The sequence below is a fragment of the Pongo pygmaeus genome, chromosome 5 (assembly GCF_028885625.2).
Source record: "Pongo pygmaeus isolate AG05252 chromosome 5, NHGRI_mPonPyg2-v2.0_pri, whole genome shotgun sequence".
In the NCBI taxonomy this organism is placed as follows: Eukaryota; Metazoa; Chordata; class Mammalia; order Primates; family Hominidae; genus Pongo; species Pongo pygmaeus.
The window spans coordinates 6,516,997-6,532,171 of NC_072378.2; the positions used below are offsets into that span (position 1 = coordinate 6,516,997).

General features: G+C 42.1%; 1 protein-coding gene and 1 pseudogene across 2 annotated transcripts in view; one reads left to right on the forward strand and one right to left on the reverse strand.

Annotated features, from left to right (window-relative positions):
• LOC129038787 (snRNA-activating protein complex subunit 5-like) overlaps nucleotides 1–3,846 on the reverse strand; it is a 290,162-nt pseudogene extending 286,316 nt beyond the window's left edge.
• Nucleotides 1–15,175, forward strand: part of LY86 (lymphocyte antigen 86) — a 65,316-nt gene that overhangs the window by 28,452 nt on the left and 21,689 nt on the right. For both annotated transcript variants that reach the window (XR_008503230.2, XM_054492198.2), the window contains exons 2-3: nucleotides 6,076–6,162; nucleotides 7,447–7,575. Coding sequence is in view for 1 of the 2 variants with exons in the window: in XM_054492198.2 (XP_054348173.1) it covers nucleotides 6,076–6,162; nucleotides 7,447–7,575 (216 nt within the window). In the remaining variant the exon portion in view is untranslated. The remainder of the gene's footprint in view (nucleotides 1–6,075; nucleotides 6,163–7,446; nucleotides 7,576–15,175) is intronic.

A 15,175-nucleotide genomic window follows, 5' to 3' on the forward strand; every position in this document is an offset into this window, starting at 1 on the left:
AAAAAGAAGAGATCAGGATATAATAGAAAAACACAGCTAGAATACATTTACCACATTGTAAGTTATTTCTTTTTCCACAAAGGTGGGGAGGGAGTATGAGGGGAGGAGGAGGAGGACACAGTGGCATTAAGGACAGAAGAGAAGAAAGTTAATTTTGCATTGTGCTGGTAATGAATTTCCAGCAATGCGATTTTACTGAAGCCTTATGCATCATCCTCCTGTAAAGGTCTACGGTGACCCTTGAATGTCATCCTATGAATTGGCCAAGAAAATTAAGACACTCCAGTAAAAGTATAGCCATGAAAGAAGACAGACTTCTAGATCCATGCCCAACTAGATCTGTATGATAAACAGAACACAAGCTGGCAGAATTGGCCATCAGCCAACCTAAAAGAAGAAATCAAAAGCAAAGTCTGTTTGTTATTTTGTTACATTTGGGAAAGAATTCTGAAAGATGCAGAGGAATATCTGCTACCATTTGGCCCGGGACTAGCAGTTCAACCACACTCAGACGCTCCGTCTCCAGTGTCAAGTGGTTCTGTTTCTCTAGAGAACCCTAACACACCCCCCATTATTAAACAACCATCCAGTATTATTTTATTGAGCAGTCAGAAGCAGACCAGCTTTATTCACATTCTGTTAACCCAATTTTTCCTTCCCTCCATAAACTGTTTGCTAGAGGCAGTCTTGCCAGTGCAGCTAAGCTCCGTGTAGCTGGTAAGGTCTCCTGGGCCCTCTATGCCCTTTCTCCTCCCCAGGTCGTGCCTCTATTGGAAGCATGCTTGTAATACCTAACATCCTCCTGGGGCCAGCCTGTGTTCTGCCAACAGCATATGCAGGAAGCAATACCAGCTCTTAGAGTAATGTGGGCCACAGGGAATGAGCCATGAATGTTAATATGTGTTTGAAGAAAAGTCAGTGTTCTTAATCTCAGGATGGTAGCCAGATCTAAGTACTGGTATGAGAAGAAAAAGAGAGAGAGAGAGAGACAGGGAGGGAGAGAGGGAAAGAATGAGACAGGAAGAGAGAAGAGGAGAGCTAGGAGAAAGGGAGGGGGAGAAAGACTACCTTTACAGGGCAGGAAGGACATTACAATCTTGGGGTTGCACTTGGCCATGAGTATGTGGAAGGCTGGTGGAAGTGAGATTGGAGGGGGGTCAGCTCCTTTTCACAGTGACTCTGCTGTAAGAATTCTACCCTCCCCTGAGAGGAGGAAGACCAATTTCTAACCATTTTAAACCCAAGCAATAGAAATGTAAAAAACAGGCACATGCGCTTGTACACACACACACACATGAATGATTGTTAAACTGGTGACATCTGAATAAACTTTGTGGATTGTATCAATGTCAATGTCCCAGTTTTGGTATTGTCCTCTATGTAAGATCTTACCATGGGGGATGATGGGGAAAGACATATGAGACCTCTCTGTATCTTTTTGCAACTTCCTGTGAAAATATAATTATTTCAAAATATAAAGCTAAAGAAAAACTAAGTACAGCTAGAATATGGAAAATGGGACTAGCTGCATAAGAGTCGGGCCCTCCTCTGTGCCTCAAACTAACCAGCCAGCAATGCAGAGGTCACAGGGGGCGGAGCTACATCCATGGCCTCCAGGACTTAGGGACAATCCAAGCTTTCCGGCTGCCTGAAGTCAAATCAAGGATTGGTCTAGTGGAGTGCACCCGGGCCCCCACCATCCTCTGCTGAGGAATTTCACTTCCAGAGTCTGTGTCATTGGATTTTGTCTTCTTCCTACTGATTCCAGTGGAAAGCCCACTGCTAGCTGTTAATAGAAGCCATTCTGACAAGGTTGTGCTCCCCTTGACAGCTGCCCAAGGCCACTAATGGAGGGTGGAAGGTACAAAAATACCTTTGGAGCTGAGATCTTTTCAAACGCTGCTCACTCTGAACCTGGCTTGTTTATCCAACTCTATTTTACTCCATGAATGTCCAAGAAAACCTTTCTAGAAGAGAGTTGATTGTTGCTGCCCTTAGTATGCAAAACAGATGCTGCTGGCTGCTCTCCTAGAGCTCTTCCTCACCTCTGGCAGGGTTCACATGCTGCTGGTTTGGAGAAGCCTGCCTTCGAGGGCCCACGTGCCCGGGGGAGAGGGGAGCAGGGGCAGTTTGGGGTGTGCTGGATTCATCCACTATAATGCCGTCCTCCCTTGGGTGGAAGCCATAGACGTCAACAGAACAGACAGCAAGGGAGTGCTACATAGAGGCCAAGGAAGACATATTGAAAATCAACAGTCTTCTATTTCGTGATGAAGTTTTGTTTGACTTCTTTCCTCAGCTCATTTGCTGAAATACAGTGAAGTATCCGGAGGAAACACTTATCTCTGCCCTTGAATTCCCAGAACGCCAACTCTGATTAACTTTCCGATGTTATTGTTTCAGAAAGTCCAAAGTCAGATGATCCATCTTACATGTATTAAAAGTTACTGAGGCAAGGGTCCGAGGGAAAGTCTCTCCACTCTCAGCCTGTCCGTCACTGTTCATACTGTAGAAGGAGAACTACTTTAAAATGCAACCTACCATCTTTTATTTTGGTAGGTGATTCTGAGGCATTTGCAGGATAGGTAAAGCCTGGAAATTGATAAAGTGATTATTTAAAGCAGTGATCGCCACCAGGGGTGAGTTTGTCCCTCATGGATACTTCGGTAATGTCTAGAGATATTTTTGGTTTCACAACTAGAGGGTATGGGGGTGCTACTGGCATCTGGTGGGTAGAGACCAGGGATGCTGCTAGACATCCTATGATGCGCAGAACAGCACCCACCACAAAGGATATCCAAAACAAAATGTCAATAGTGATGACATTGAGGAATCCTGCTTTAAGGTTCTCAGCAAATTTACTACAAATAACCACTACTATTCATCCAGCAAACAATCACTGGAGATTTCATATAATATTAAGACATTATGTATAGCCCTGATACTGGGAAGTCAGCTTTGCAGTATCTAGTGGAGGAATGACAGAGGTATACAAACAAATATAATGTAATATAAAACATGCAAAGTGCCTGAGTGGAAATGCAAATAAATACAGAGAAGGATATGAGTTTGAGAGGGTGGGGTTGGGGGAGGAGGAAGAACCAATGTCACTTTCCCCAAGAGGACCACAAACTGCATGTTTACACTCAAAGATATCACTCTTGCATATAAATTTGAAATAACTGCTAGGAAAGCTCACCAAACCCTTAAGCGCTTTTTAAACAATCTGTCTTTCTGCTTTTATATACATATCCTCAGAGAGATGCAGCCTACAGCTTTCTTTGTGACTTTGTTCTTTATTGAGATTATTTTCCTGACAACAATGTGTTTCTAGTACCAAGAAAATGCTTTATTTCCTTCTCCCGCCCTTAGTTGATTCTTTCTATCTGTACCTTTAAAATATTGATAAACATACAGTGTAATTCTATAGCTGCTAATCAACAACACAATACATACTTAGCCTCTTTTATTTTGCCTGGATAGCAACTTAAATTTATCCACAATTTTGAGGATGCACCTTCCTAAGCATCTGTTCATTGGCTTCTATCTTTTTCAATACTGAGTGCCAAGGATGTAGCAGGAACTATCGTCTCCAACCCCCTGCTCCTATTTTCCAGGCTGAAAGAAACCCTGGGACAGCACAGAGATACTTAGGAAGGAGTCCAGTGAGCATAAGACAAAAGGGCTCTTTCCCACCCTTAGGAAAATTAGTGACTGGACCAAAGGGGTTTTGATCAAACAAAAGTGTACTTACGTTAGATTTGCAAGGCTGAAATTGCCTAGTGATCATTTCCATTGCAGATATCATAGACAATGATGCATCTTCCAGGTCAGCAATGTGGATGATAAAACTGTCTGGAACACTATCATTGGCAAATGTGAGCTCATAGCTAAGCTGAAATGGAAATCAGTTATGAAACAGAACTACCAGATGCCATATGCCTGCACACAAAATATTCTGGGCAATCTTACAAATCAAATAAGTAACATATGTAGTTGAGGTTCTACTTTGTGAGTTTCACTGCACAATACCAGGGAGCAATTTGTTTGTTTGTGTGTTTTTAACTCTGGCTTTGAATCTTGACTCTGACACTTTCTAGTGTGGAGATCTGGATAAGTTAATACAACACCTCCAAGTCTATATTTTCATAACAGTAAAATGAGGTAAATCATACCTGTCTCTTCAGATTATTGTTTATTCTGCAGGTCTGGGTGCTGTCAGGAAAACGAAGACCATATCAGTTATTTTAACAGAGAGAATTGATATAGGAAATTGGTTAGAGAACCAGTTGCTGGAGAAACAAAAGAGCAAAGAAAGGACCCCTGAGGGCTGGGAGAGCAAAAGGCAGAGGTTGTGGGGATTAGAAACTGGATGCTTGACAGAAGGACCCTGTGGAGCTGAGACACAGGCTGCTAAGGAAGGGGTGTCAGCTTCTGATGTGCTGTTACTGCAGTAGCTTAGGGCCCCACAGAGCGGAGTCTCAGCTGAAGCTGGGAAGGTGCAAAAAGAGAGCTGGAAACTGGAACCAACTACCACTGCCAACGTGATGGGCCATCACCAGTGACACTCCCAGTAAGTACTCACGAAGGAGCAAGTCCCTTCTTCAACTCCAGCCTCCATCTCTCTGCTACCTTGACTGGCAGACAGTGAAGGAGAAACATGATTACTGAGAGCCCAGTTAAAAAGCAGAGGAAAGAGGGCTGGATTTGGAGCTGAGAAACAGCCCCAATATATGGCCCATCCATTCACTCAACGTGTACATTTATGGAGTGCTTACTGTGGGTCAGACTGTGAGGCTGTGAGGCTCTCTGCTAGGTGCTGGGGAACCTAGAAAATTAAATGGAAAACACTCCTAAAGTACAAGGCTCAGCTATTACTACAAGGTAAACCCTCTGTTAAAAATAGCTCTCCTATCTCCAGTCCAGTGGGAAACATAAAGGAAAAGGAAATGGAAAGCAAAACAAACAAAACAAAACAAGAAACCAGCTCTGGCCTTTAAGAAATCTCATGTTTAGATTCAGTGTTGCAGGATAAGCCACGTAGCAAAGTGCAGAGTGATACATGTTTGTACACTTTACCAAGAATGCCAGACATCACTGTTTTAAGAGTTCAAGGAAGTAAGAGAATATTTGGGGGCAGGGAAGCCCTCACAAAGAAGAGGGAATGAGCAAGACCTGAGGATTTAGATAATGGCCAAAAAGACTAAGACCATTGCAAATGGAAGAAAGCACACAAGCAAATCAAACATGGTGGGAATGTGCTGGTGTGTAGGTTGTCACTCTGGCCTCAAGGAATGGAGGATGGACTTGTGATGTGGAGGATGGAAGTTGGAGCCAGTCGCTCATTTCTGGACTTTATTCTGAGGCATAGATAAGCCATTGGAGCTTTGTGAATGAGCAGAAGTTGTATGCAGAAAATATTATCTTTATAGCCCCTATCATATCTAACACAATACCTTGTACATAGTGGAATATTCGGAGGAGGAAGCATTACATTAAATGGAATGAGGTGGGATGGGATGGGATGGGATGGGATGGGATGGGATGGGATGGGATGGGATGGGATGGGATGGGATAAAATGGAATTACAAAGGCAGGTCTTAACTTTGAAAATCTTTTTAGAAAATATTTTGAGCCTAAGTATTAATGTCTACTCAGGCTCTCCTAACTTTTGTATCTCCCTCTGTTTTGATAATAATAATAGATACTTTATTAAATCCTCTATGCAATCCATGAGCAATTTTAAGGCCAAACGTTCAGGAACTAAAAGAATTCAGGCAATGATAAACATTTTCTATGATAAAAACGTTAACAAGTAAAGATATAACCCAACTAGCAAGACACTGTTTATTCCATGGATGGAGGCCCCCTGTTGTCAGAGTGAACATGACGTTGGCTTTGAAGACACTGGGGGGAGCTGATTAAAATATCATGGGCTTATTTTAAAAAGTGTTGGGCAATATGCTTTTGAATAAATGTAGCAATTCATGTGAAAACAATATTGTTGCAAATTTTGAATATGTTTGAAAAATATATGATGTACTCACAACTAATCTATTGTTTTCTTCTTCGCAGATCCATTACAAGATTTTGGCTTTTCTGTTGAAAAGTGTTCCAAGCAATTAAAATCAAATATCAACATTAGATTTGGAATTATTCTGAGTAAGTAAACAAAATGATTAGCATGAAATAAAACATTGCACAGCCTCTTCCAACTCCACACACCCAATGACTTATGTTAACTGTAATGACTGGCTAAACTACTGTTCCCTCACCACTCTCTGGCATTAACTCTATTTATATCTTCATTTTCAAATCTCTCTCTGGGTTATATCCAGGTAGGGTAGAACTCTCACTTAAAGCTGTACTTTTGTATTAAAAAGACTCTAGGCACTCATTTGGATGATATAAGCACCTGGAATCAGTATACCCAGCAAAAAAAAAAAAAGGAAAATATTTTGAGATTAAGTATTAATGTCTACTCAGGATCTCCTAACTTTTTTAGTTATCTCAGCAACAAATAAATCTACTACCAGCAGTACGGTTTGTCATTTGTGTTATTTTGTATCCCAAATAGTTAATACAAATTCTTAAACCTTGACATCGGCAAGGAGGAGATGTAATATTTTCTCCCCTACCCCAATCAGTAAGCTAGAGCACTGTCTGATTGTTTAATTTTCATATGATCATGCAATTACAGTTGGTCAATATATTTGCTATAGCTACTAGACGATCTCCTTTTCCAAAGCAGTTATATCAAAATCAAAGTAGAGAGGTTGGATAAACTTAGCATGTGGAATCATTCCAGAGAAATGGAGGGAACATTCACAGAAATCAAGAACTCTCACGCATCTTTGTATTTCTAGAATCTTGCACAGTATCTGGACTCTAGCAGCAGCTGGAGAAATGTTATGGGGAGAGAAAAAGAGAGAAAAGAGAAATAGAAGAGTGGGTGGAACATAAAAGGGAGGAATGGAGAAAAAGAGAGAATAGGAAGCCACCACCATGGAACCCGCTGCAGCTTCCTGTGCATCTGTGCTGCAATACCTCCCTGGCGACAGCAGCAGGTGTATGTAGGTGTGACCACACCCCACCGCCATCATGGGGAACAAATGATACTATGCAGCTGAGAAATTCCAGAAGCCAGACCTGCAGACATCACATTAAAAGGCCATAGCATCAGGGTGGGGAGCTCAGCTGATTAACTACCTTGCTCCAAGCAGGTATTTTGAGAAACAGCCACCTTTCATACCCAGGGTCCCATCATAATCCCCTGTAGCATTGCCTAAATGCTGTTTTACCAAGGAAAGAAGAAAACTGTTCCCCACACAGAGCAGATTAATGGAAATAAAAGGTTCTTTAGCTCATGCTGCTGTATACTGTGAATGCCTTTGATACACAGTGAAACACGCAGTAAGAGTAAAGCTGTTCTTCTCTTTCCTCCAGGAGAGGACATCAAAGAGCTATTTCTTGACCTAGCTCTCATGTCTCAAGGCTCATCTGTTTTGAATTTCTCCTATCCCATCTGTGAGGTGGCTCTGCCCAAGTTTTCTTTCTGTGGAAGAAGGAAAGGAGGTAAGCCATCTGTCTTGCTCACTGCTGGCAGGGGCCTGCAGAGAGATAAATGCAAACTTGCGTCTGAGGCCAGGACACCCAGACCAGAGCTCTGTCTCTGCTCCCACCTTTGGACGAGCTTATCCTCACTTATCAGCATGTGTTACACAAAAATAACAATAAGGCCCATTCCATAGGCCTACCTTATAGGGCTGTTGTGAATATCAAAATGAAATGACATGTATGAGATGCTTTAAAACAGAGCATTGTTACTGTGAGTAGCGGCATCTTATAAAAAGGGCTGGCAGCAGAAAGAGCCAAGAGCTTCCAAAACTCCATTGAGGTTCAGAGTGCTTCCAGGTTTTCCCTCCACAACTTCCTTAGTGGCAGGATGTCCTTAATACAGTAATGGACTTCAAAAAAAAAAAAATGAAGCTTATGATATGTCACCACCTTTCCCACGTGGGTCATTCACTATCAGGGCATCGGGGAGTTACACTCGAAGTAGAGAAACAGAAACCCCATTATATTAGCTACCTTTTCTGCAGTGCACCAACCTTCTTCCCCCTGCCATACAGCCTTGAAGAAAGGGCAGGTCACCTTCCCCCACCTGTCCCCACCTCTCCTTTCCTCCTTGTCTTTACCCACGGCTTCACCAAGGCCCTGAGATGCTTCCACGGTGTAGTTAAAACCTGGCTCTATTCTCTGACTGTCCTTCCCCAGGAGTGGTTCTCTCCCAGCTGCTCTCCCCTCCAAGGGTCTCCTTCCTACTCCCAATGGCCAAGGCAGGGCGTAACCCCAATACAGCCCTCACCCCACATCTCAGAAATACTCTTTTATCTATTTTCCCATTCAAGAGAGCTAGAATTTTAAACAGTAAATTCCTTGTAAAATGATGCAATTACTCCCTTTAAATGAAAGATCTAGAAGAAATTGGAGTCTCCTTCCTACAGTGAGGGATGCAGACAAAAGAAAACAAGGAACTTAAGAGAGGATTGGCCAGATGGAAGTCGGGGAACTTTGCTGGGATCTGTAGAGGACAGAACCAGCCTGGCTCCCTCACCACCCTCGCCATCCCTCCCGAGTGTGTGGCACATCACTGTAGCCTAGCGTTTGCCATGTTGGACTGTCCTGGTTTACTGCTGTGTATCTTCCACATTGGACTACGAGCTGCTTGAGGGTAGGGTCATATCACCTTTGTCTTTTTATTCCCAGTATTTCAAATGTGGCTGACACACAGAGAGCTCTGAATACAGACACACACAGAGCAAAATGCCTAACACGATTGAGCATTCGTACCAGGCCCTGTTATAAGAGCTTTAGACCCAATAAGTCATTTACTTCCCACACCAACCTTACAAGTTAATACTACATTAATATTCCAACTTCATAAATGTGTAACTGAAGCACAGAGGGGTTTAGGAACTTGCACCAAGTCACAGAGCTTGAAGGAGCCATGGCTTTAACCCAGGCAGGCTGACTCCAATTTTAGCTTTAATGAATGAATGAATAAAAGAACAAGCAATACAACAAATGAGTGTGTCTTGCTTTTGGCCAGGGGTTTATTTAAAATTATCATTTCAGAAATCTTTCTGCCCAGTGATCTGACTTTGTTTCAAATTGGGACTTTTTTTTTCTTAGCTAACCCACCTTAAACTCATAAGTCAGTTTTCCTCTCTCAACTTACTGGAGACATTTCTGATTAATCAAATATGTTTGTGCATTTCCTTAGAATGATGAACTCATCATTAGTCCGTCCCTATTTAACCTTTTCCACCTGCCCTCAGCTGGGCCGACCCGGAGCTCCTCACTCACAGTCAGTCCTTCCTCCCTCCTTCCCTTCCTCCCCTTCCTCCCTCCCTCCCTCCCTCCCCTTCTTCCCTCTCCCCCTTCTCTCCCCCCATCCCTCCCTCCTTTCCTCCCTTCTTCAGCCACATCTTGCTCCACCCCCCATACATACCTTAGGCATCAACCTTAAGGAATCCTTTGCCACTTTCTCTTCAGAGCCTGCATTTTAACACCTGCAACATTGTTTGGATGGTCCCCTTAGCATGTGTGGCCCACTTGCCATTTGCTTTTCATCCAGACCTAGCTCAAGTATCCCTTTCTCTCTCTGTCTCTGTGTCTGTTTCTCTCTCTGTCTCTGTGTCTGTCTCTCTCTCTGTCTGTCTGTCTCTCTCTCTCTCTCTGAAGCTTCCTCCAGCCCCAACAGATGAAGTGCTCCCTCTGCGTGCTCTGGGAGCATCGTGTTCCTACTTCTGCTGTAGTTCCTATCTCAGATGGAATTGAATTTTACGGTTAGTGTGTGTGTCCCTCCCAATTAAACTTTAAACTCCTTGAAGGAAGGCATATTTCTTGCTCCTATCTGTCTCTGCTGACATGGCAAAGAGACCTGGCACAAAGTAAAGACACAATTGATACTTGTTTTATTGCATTTGCATGTGAACATATGATGGATTGAACACAGTTTTACTAGTTCACCTTAAAAATGACTACTTAAGGCTGCTTATGCATGGCAGAAAGACAAAACATGCATCAAACCCTAGCAGAGAGTACATTTTCCTGGTCCTCCAAGTATAAGAAAACCTTGCTATTTTTGCCTGTGTAAGGTTTTAATAGGATTGATAAAACAGAAGAGAGATGGTTCCCTAAATCAGTTTGAGGTATTCAATTCAGTTTAGCAGCTCAAAAGGCTGACGTTTGCCTTATTTGAATGTTGGACAGCTCTGCAGCTATTTATCTGCTTTATTGCAATGGTAGTGATGACTGCATAAGCAAATTGAGAAGCTGGCATTGGGGAAATTGCTAGAAAACTTCATATAGTGTAAAATATCATATAGTGTAAAATGATCAGAAAAGTGATATACAAATGCTGCATGAACAAATAATTGTGTAAACTACGTAAGTCAGAGAAACTAAAATCTTAAAGTCAGAGGCTTTTTGGATTATTAAATTTTTTTAACCCACCCACAAACCTACTGCAGGAATGATTCTATTCCAAAGAAATGATTAATAGTAAGACCAGAAAGGGAAAAAATGGCACCAGGGAGAACTAAAGTCAATCCAAATCCAAGCGCAAGCTGCTGTTGACATGTTACACATAAAAAGGCTTGCTCTGGGGCTTGCAGGTCCTTCTTAGCAGAGCGGTGAGAAAACTTAATGTCCACTGTGGGCGGCACATTGTGGTGTCACTGGCAGTTGAGCTGTTGGGTATCATTGCCATGGCATTACTATGCATTCCTCTGCAAACTGCATCTCGCTGGCTTTTCTCCAAGCCAAATAAAACACAAAATGGGTCAGGCTTAGTGAGACTGAAATGTTGCCTCCTTTCCCTCTGCCTTGTCCTCAGCTAGCTTTACGACAAGCATCACATTGGATTCAAAGACCAGCTGATGCTCTTTCAGTATGATTACTTACACTGTGATTGACAATGTGGAGGAAATAGCATATATGGCCAATGATAGGGCATTGACTAAGTAGGTCATTATTCAGCCAAACAAAGGTACAATATGCTGTGATTTTAAAATGATGCCGTGGATTACTAAATTACATGAAAATATACTTGTAAGAATATTCTGTGACAAAGAAGCATGCTATAAAAGTGTAGTCACTGTTGAATCCTATTGTATAAAATGTGCGTAAGTGTACACACCAAAAAAACTCTGAAAGAGTACACACTTTAGTGCTAAGAGTGCTTATCTCTACAGATCTTTATTTTTGTCTTTTTTGGAAATCTCTCTTGCTTTTATGATAAATTTGCAAGGTTACTCTTTTAAGTGTTAGTTTATCATTATAGGAAAGAATAGAGAGAATAAATTCTCTTCCCCTAGGAATAAATCTAAGAGTTTTCAAAGAGAATTACAGCCTATGTAATATCCAGTGATATTTGGACTTGAATAGAAATTTCTGAATCAAAGAGTTGCATAGAATATCAAGGGATGATCTAACAGCCATCCTCTTGCCTGGGATACCCACAGCCCCATTTACTCAGGCTGTGGGCTCACTGAGAAGGAGACAAAATTGGCCACTGTTTTACTTTCTGTTCTGTTAGAGCTGCCTTGGTCCTTCTGTCTCCTCTGATAGCATCGAGTCATTTAGATTTATTTGCTTTAGTTGATCACCATGCTTTCAAACAGGTTCCATAAGCTACACATCCACTTTTAAGACTAAATTGAGCTTCACTGAATGTCCTTAATGACCACACCTAATTCCTAGCCCAAAGGAGGGAAGCTGCAGCCAACTCCCTCAATCCTCAAGAACAACAATGCCAATAGAACCCCTGTGTAGTCCAGGAGCTTTGGTCTGGTCTGCAAACACCAAGCGCACCCTTACCCCAGTGGCTCTCCATCTTGGTCGCACATTAACTACTCCTGTGCTTTCTGAAACAATGACCACAAGCCACAGGTCGCAACTGAGCCCTGAAATGTAGCCAGTCTGAATAGAGATGTGCTGTAAGTGTAAAGTACAGACTCAGTTTCAAAGCTTTAGTCTGAGAAAAAGAATGTAAAATATCTCTATCATTGTTCCACTGGTTATATGTTGAAATGTTAATATTTGGAATATACTGAGTTAAGTAGAATTTATCATTAATATATTATTTTAATCATTTATCAATGATAAGATATTAATACTATATTTAAATTAATTTCACCTTTTAAAATGTGGCTCCTAGAAAACACAAATTATATGTGTGACTCTCTTTAATATTTTTATTGGACAGTGCTGCATTATTATCTCCCTTTATAATTCTGAAGCTCCCAACATCCAGGCCATACCCCAGACCAATGATATTAGAATCTCTAGGAGTGAGAGCCAAGCCAGGTGGTGACCAGAAGTGCTCTGTGTTGAGAATATGGGAGGAAAAAAACTGTTTTTTCCTGTATACACCCTCATCTTAACAGATGAGGAAATTGAGTCTAACTTACCCAAGGTCACAAAGCCAGCCGGGGGTGGAACTGGGTTTCTATCCGGCTCCAAACCCCTCTGCTGTACATCTTCCGTAAACATAAAGAAAGCTCTGCTACAGAAGAAGTAAACTCATTTCAGCCCTCCACTAAGACAGGAGAAAGATTTAAAGGGCGTAACAAAATTACAGAAATCAAAGGATCATCTTTGGGCATAACCAGCCATTATTATAAGGCAGTGGTTCTCAAAGTGTGGTCCTCAGACCAGCAACATCAGCATCATCTAAGAAATTATTAGAAATGGCAAATTTTTGGTCCCTACCCAGACTTACTGAATCAGAAGCTCTGGGGTTGCGGCTTAGTGATCTGTATTTTAACAAGCCCTTTGGGCCACGTGTTGGCAAACTTTTTTCTGGAAAGGGAAGGATAGTAAACATTTTAGGTTTTGCAGACCATATGGTCTCTGGCAATTGCTCAACTCTGCCCTTGCAGAGATAATATGAAAATGAGTGGACATGGCTGTGTGCCCAGATTACATGAAGTGAGGTATGTCGATATCTGCTGCATGTATTTTATAATTGATTTGGTTTTGTTTAATTTATTTATGGACACTGAAATTTTAATTTCATTTAATTCTTACATGTGGTGAAATATTATTATTCTTTTGACCGATCAATCCTGTTCTAAGTGGTTCTGTGGCATGTTAACTTTTGTGAACCACTGCTAGAAGGTAAATCAGAATCCAGGGCTCTTAGCCAGAGTTACTGAGCACAGGTACGTGGGGGCTGTCACCAGGTGGACACTTGACCTGAGCTGCAGCATCAATTCAGATCCAGGACACCAAGGATAATGCCACACCTGTGCTTTGACTCTGCTTTATAAGGCCTGTGCCAACAAATTAGATTTGGGGCAAAAGGGACTTAAGAGAAAGACTGGTCAGAGTGGCAGCTGGCAGGAGGAAGAGCACCTTAGGAAAAAGCCAGAGAGCAGGCCTGGAGGTCTCCTTCCCTCACCACAGCTGCCATGGACAGTCTGGAGGGCCATTTCATTTCTCTATTTCTCAATTACTGCATCTATCAAATGAGAGTGGCTATAATAATTCATTATTGGGTAAGAGTGGAGACTAAATAAGATATGTGATGTGTCTTACGTGTTAGGAATCACAGCACTGAGTCCCTGGGCTTCCTCCCCTACCTGAGGGACCTTGAGGCAGAGGGTTGGAGCATTTTGTGAAAACTGCAGGGCTGATTGATAAACTCTGGTGGGTCTGTCATAGAAACAGCCCAGAGGACTCAAACTGGTTCACTGTAGAGCCCGAGGAGCAGCCAGTCCATAACATCTCACACTGCCAACCTGCTCAGGATCCCAGAATTTCCTGACCAGTAACTAAACAAGTCTTTCATGGCTATGTTGTTCTGTTCTGTTTTGTCTTGTTCCTTTGATCTAAGGTCAGCCTCTAAAATTTTTATTTTCTACCACTGGCTTGACTTCCACCCAGAATGTATAATCTGAGGAATGTCTACTCCCTTCAAGGGAACCTGACATCTATCAAAGTGTGATCTGTCACCCTAGCCCACAGTAGTCTGACATAAAGACTTTTCCCAAAGTCTGGGTTTGTCAGCACTCACCAGCACCACACATGAGACACCCACAGCCCTGTCTAGCTTGGAATGGAGTCAAGTTCACTCCAGTCTCTTTCAGTCTCTGATTTATCAAGCGTTCAACACATCTTGATGTCCACTCTCAATGAGGTTCATTTTGTTCAAGCAGTTTCCTAGAATATCCCACGTCAGGAAGATGAAAGCGAAATAAGTTAAATAGAGCCAAAATTTGGTTGTAAGATGTACTGTGGAGCCTGAAACTCAGGTATCGCCCTGGGAAGTAGAAGCAACACTTCATTCTTGCTCCACAAGCTCCACCTAATTAAAAAGTGGAGAGAAATGACCTAAAGGTGGCTCATGTTTGGACTGTCAAGAACATATTGTGTAGGGCCATGGAGACGTGAGGTTCTCAACTGGAAGTGAACCTGGAGATCTGGGTAGAGACACAGATTAAAGCCATAAAGTAAATAGAATGAGCACATGATTTTCTTTCTTTTTAAAAATTGTTTTATATTATTTCCAACTTCTATTTTAAGTTCAGGGGTACATGTGCAGGATGTGCAGGTTTGTTACATAGTTAAACGTGTGCCATGGTGAATAACTGCACAGATCATCCCATGATGATCTGTGATACCATCCCATGATAACACCTAGGTATTAAGCCCAACATCTATTAGCTATTTTTCCTGATGCTCTCCCTCCTCCCATCCCCCACCCTCCAACAGACCTCTCAGTGTGTGTTGTTCGCCCCAGTGTGTCCACAGAACACATGATTTTCACACTTGATAATAAGAGACATGTCAATTGTCAAACCTGGTTCTGGCCAAACCTCTGTGAGTTCTGACCAGGGTAGATCAACCCAGGCAAAGTGGCCTTGGTTCCATAGCACCAAGTGAGTAATACTCTTTCAAAAATAATTTGTGTATTGATTCACAGACTGACTTGCAGATATCAATTGTACACAACCTACTGCCAAAATCAACTGAAATTAAAGGCTTAAGCGAGTTAAATAAATTGTGTGTGTGTGTGCACGTGTGTATACACTGAGTGTATATGATTATAAATTAGAGTGTCCTGTAGGTCAAGGAATCTTCTTTGAGACCTTGAAAGCTGTGA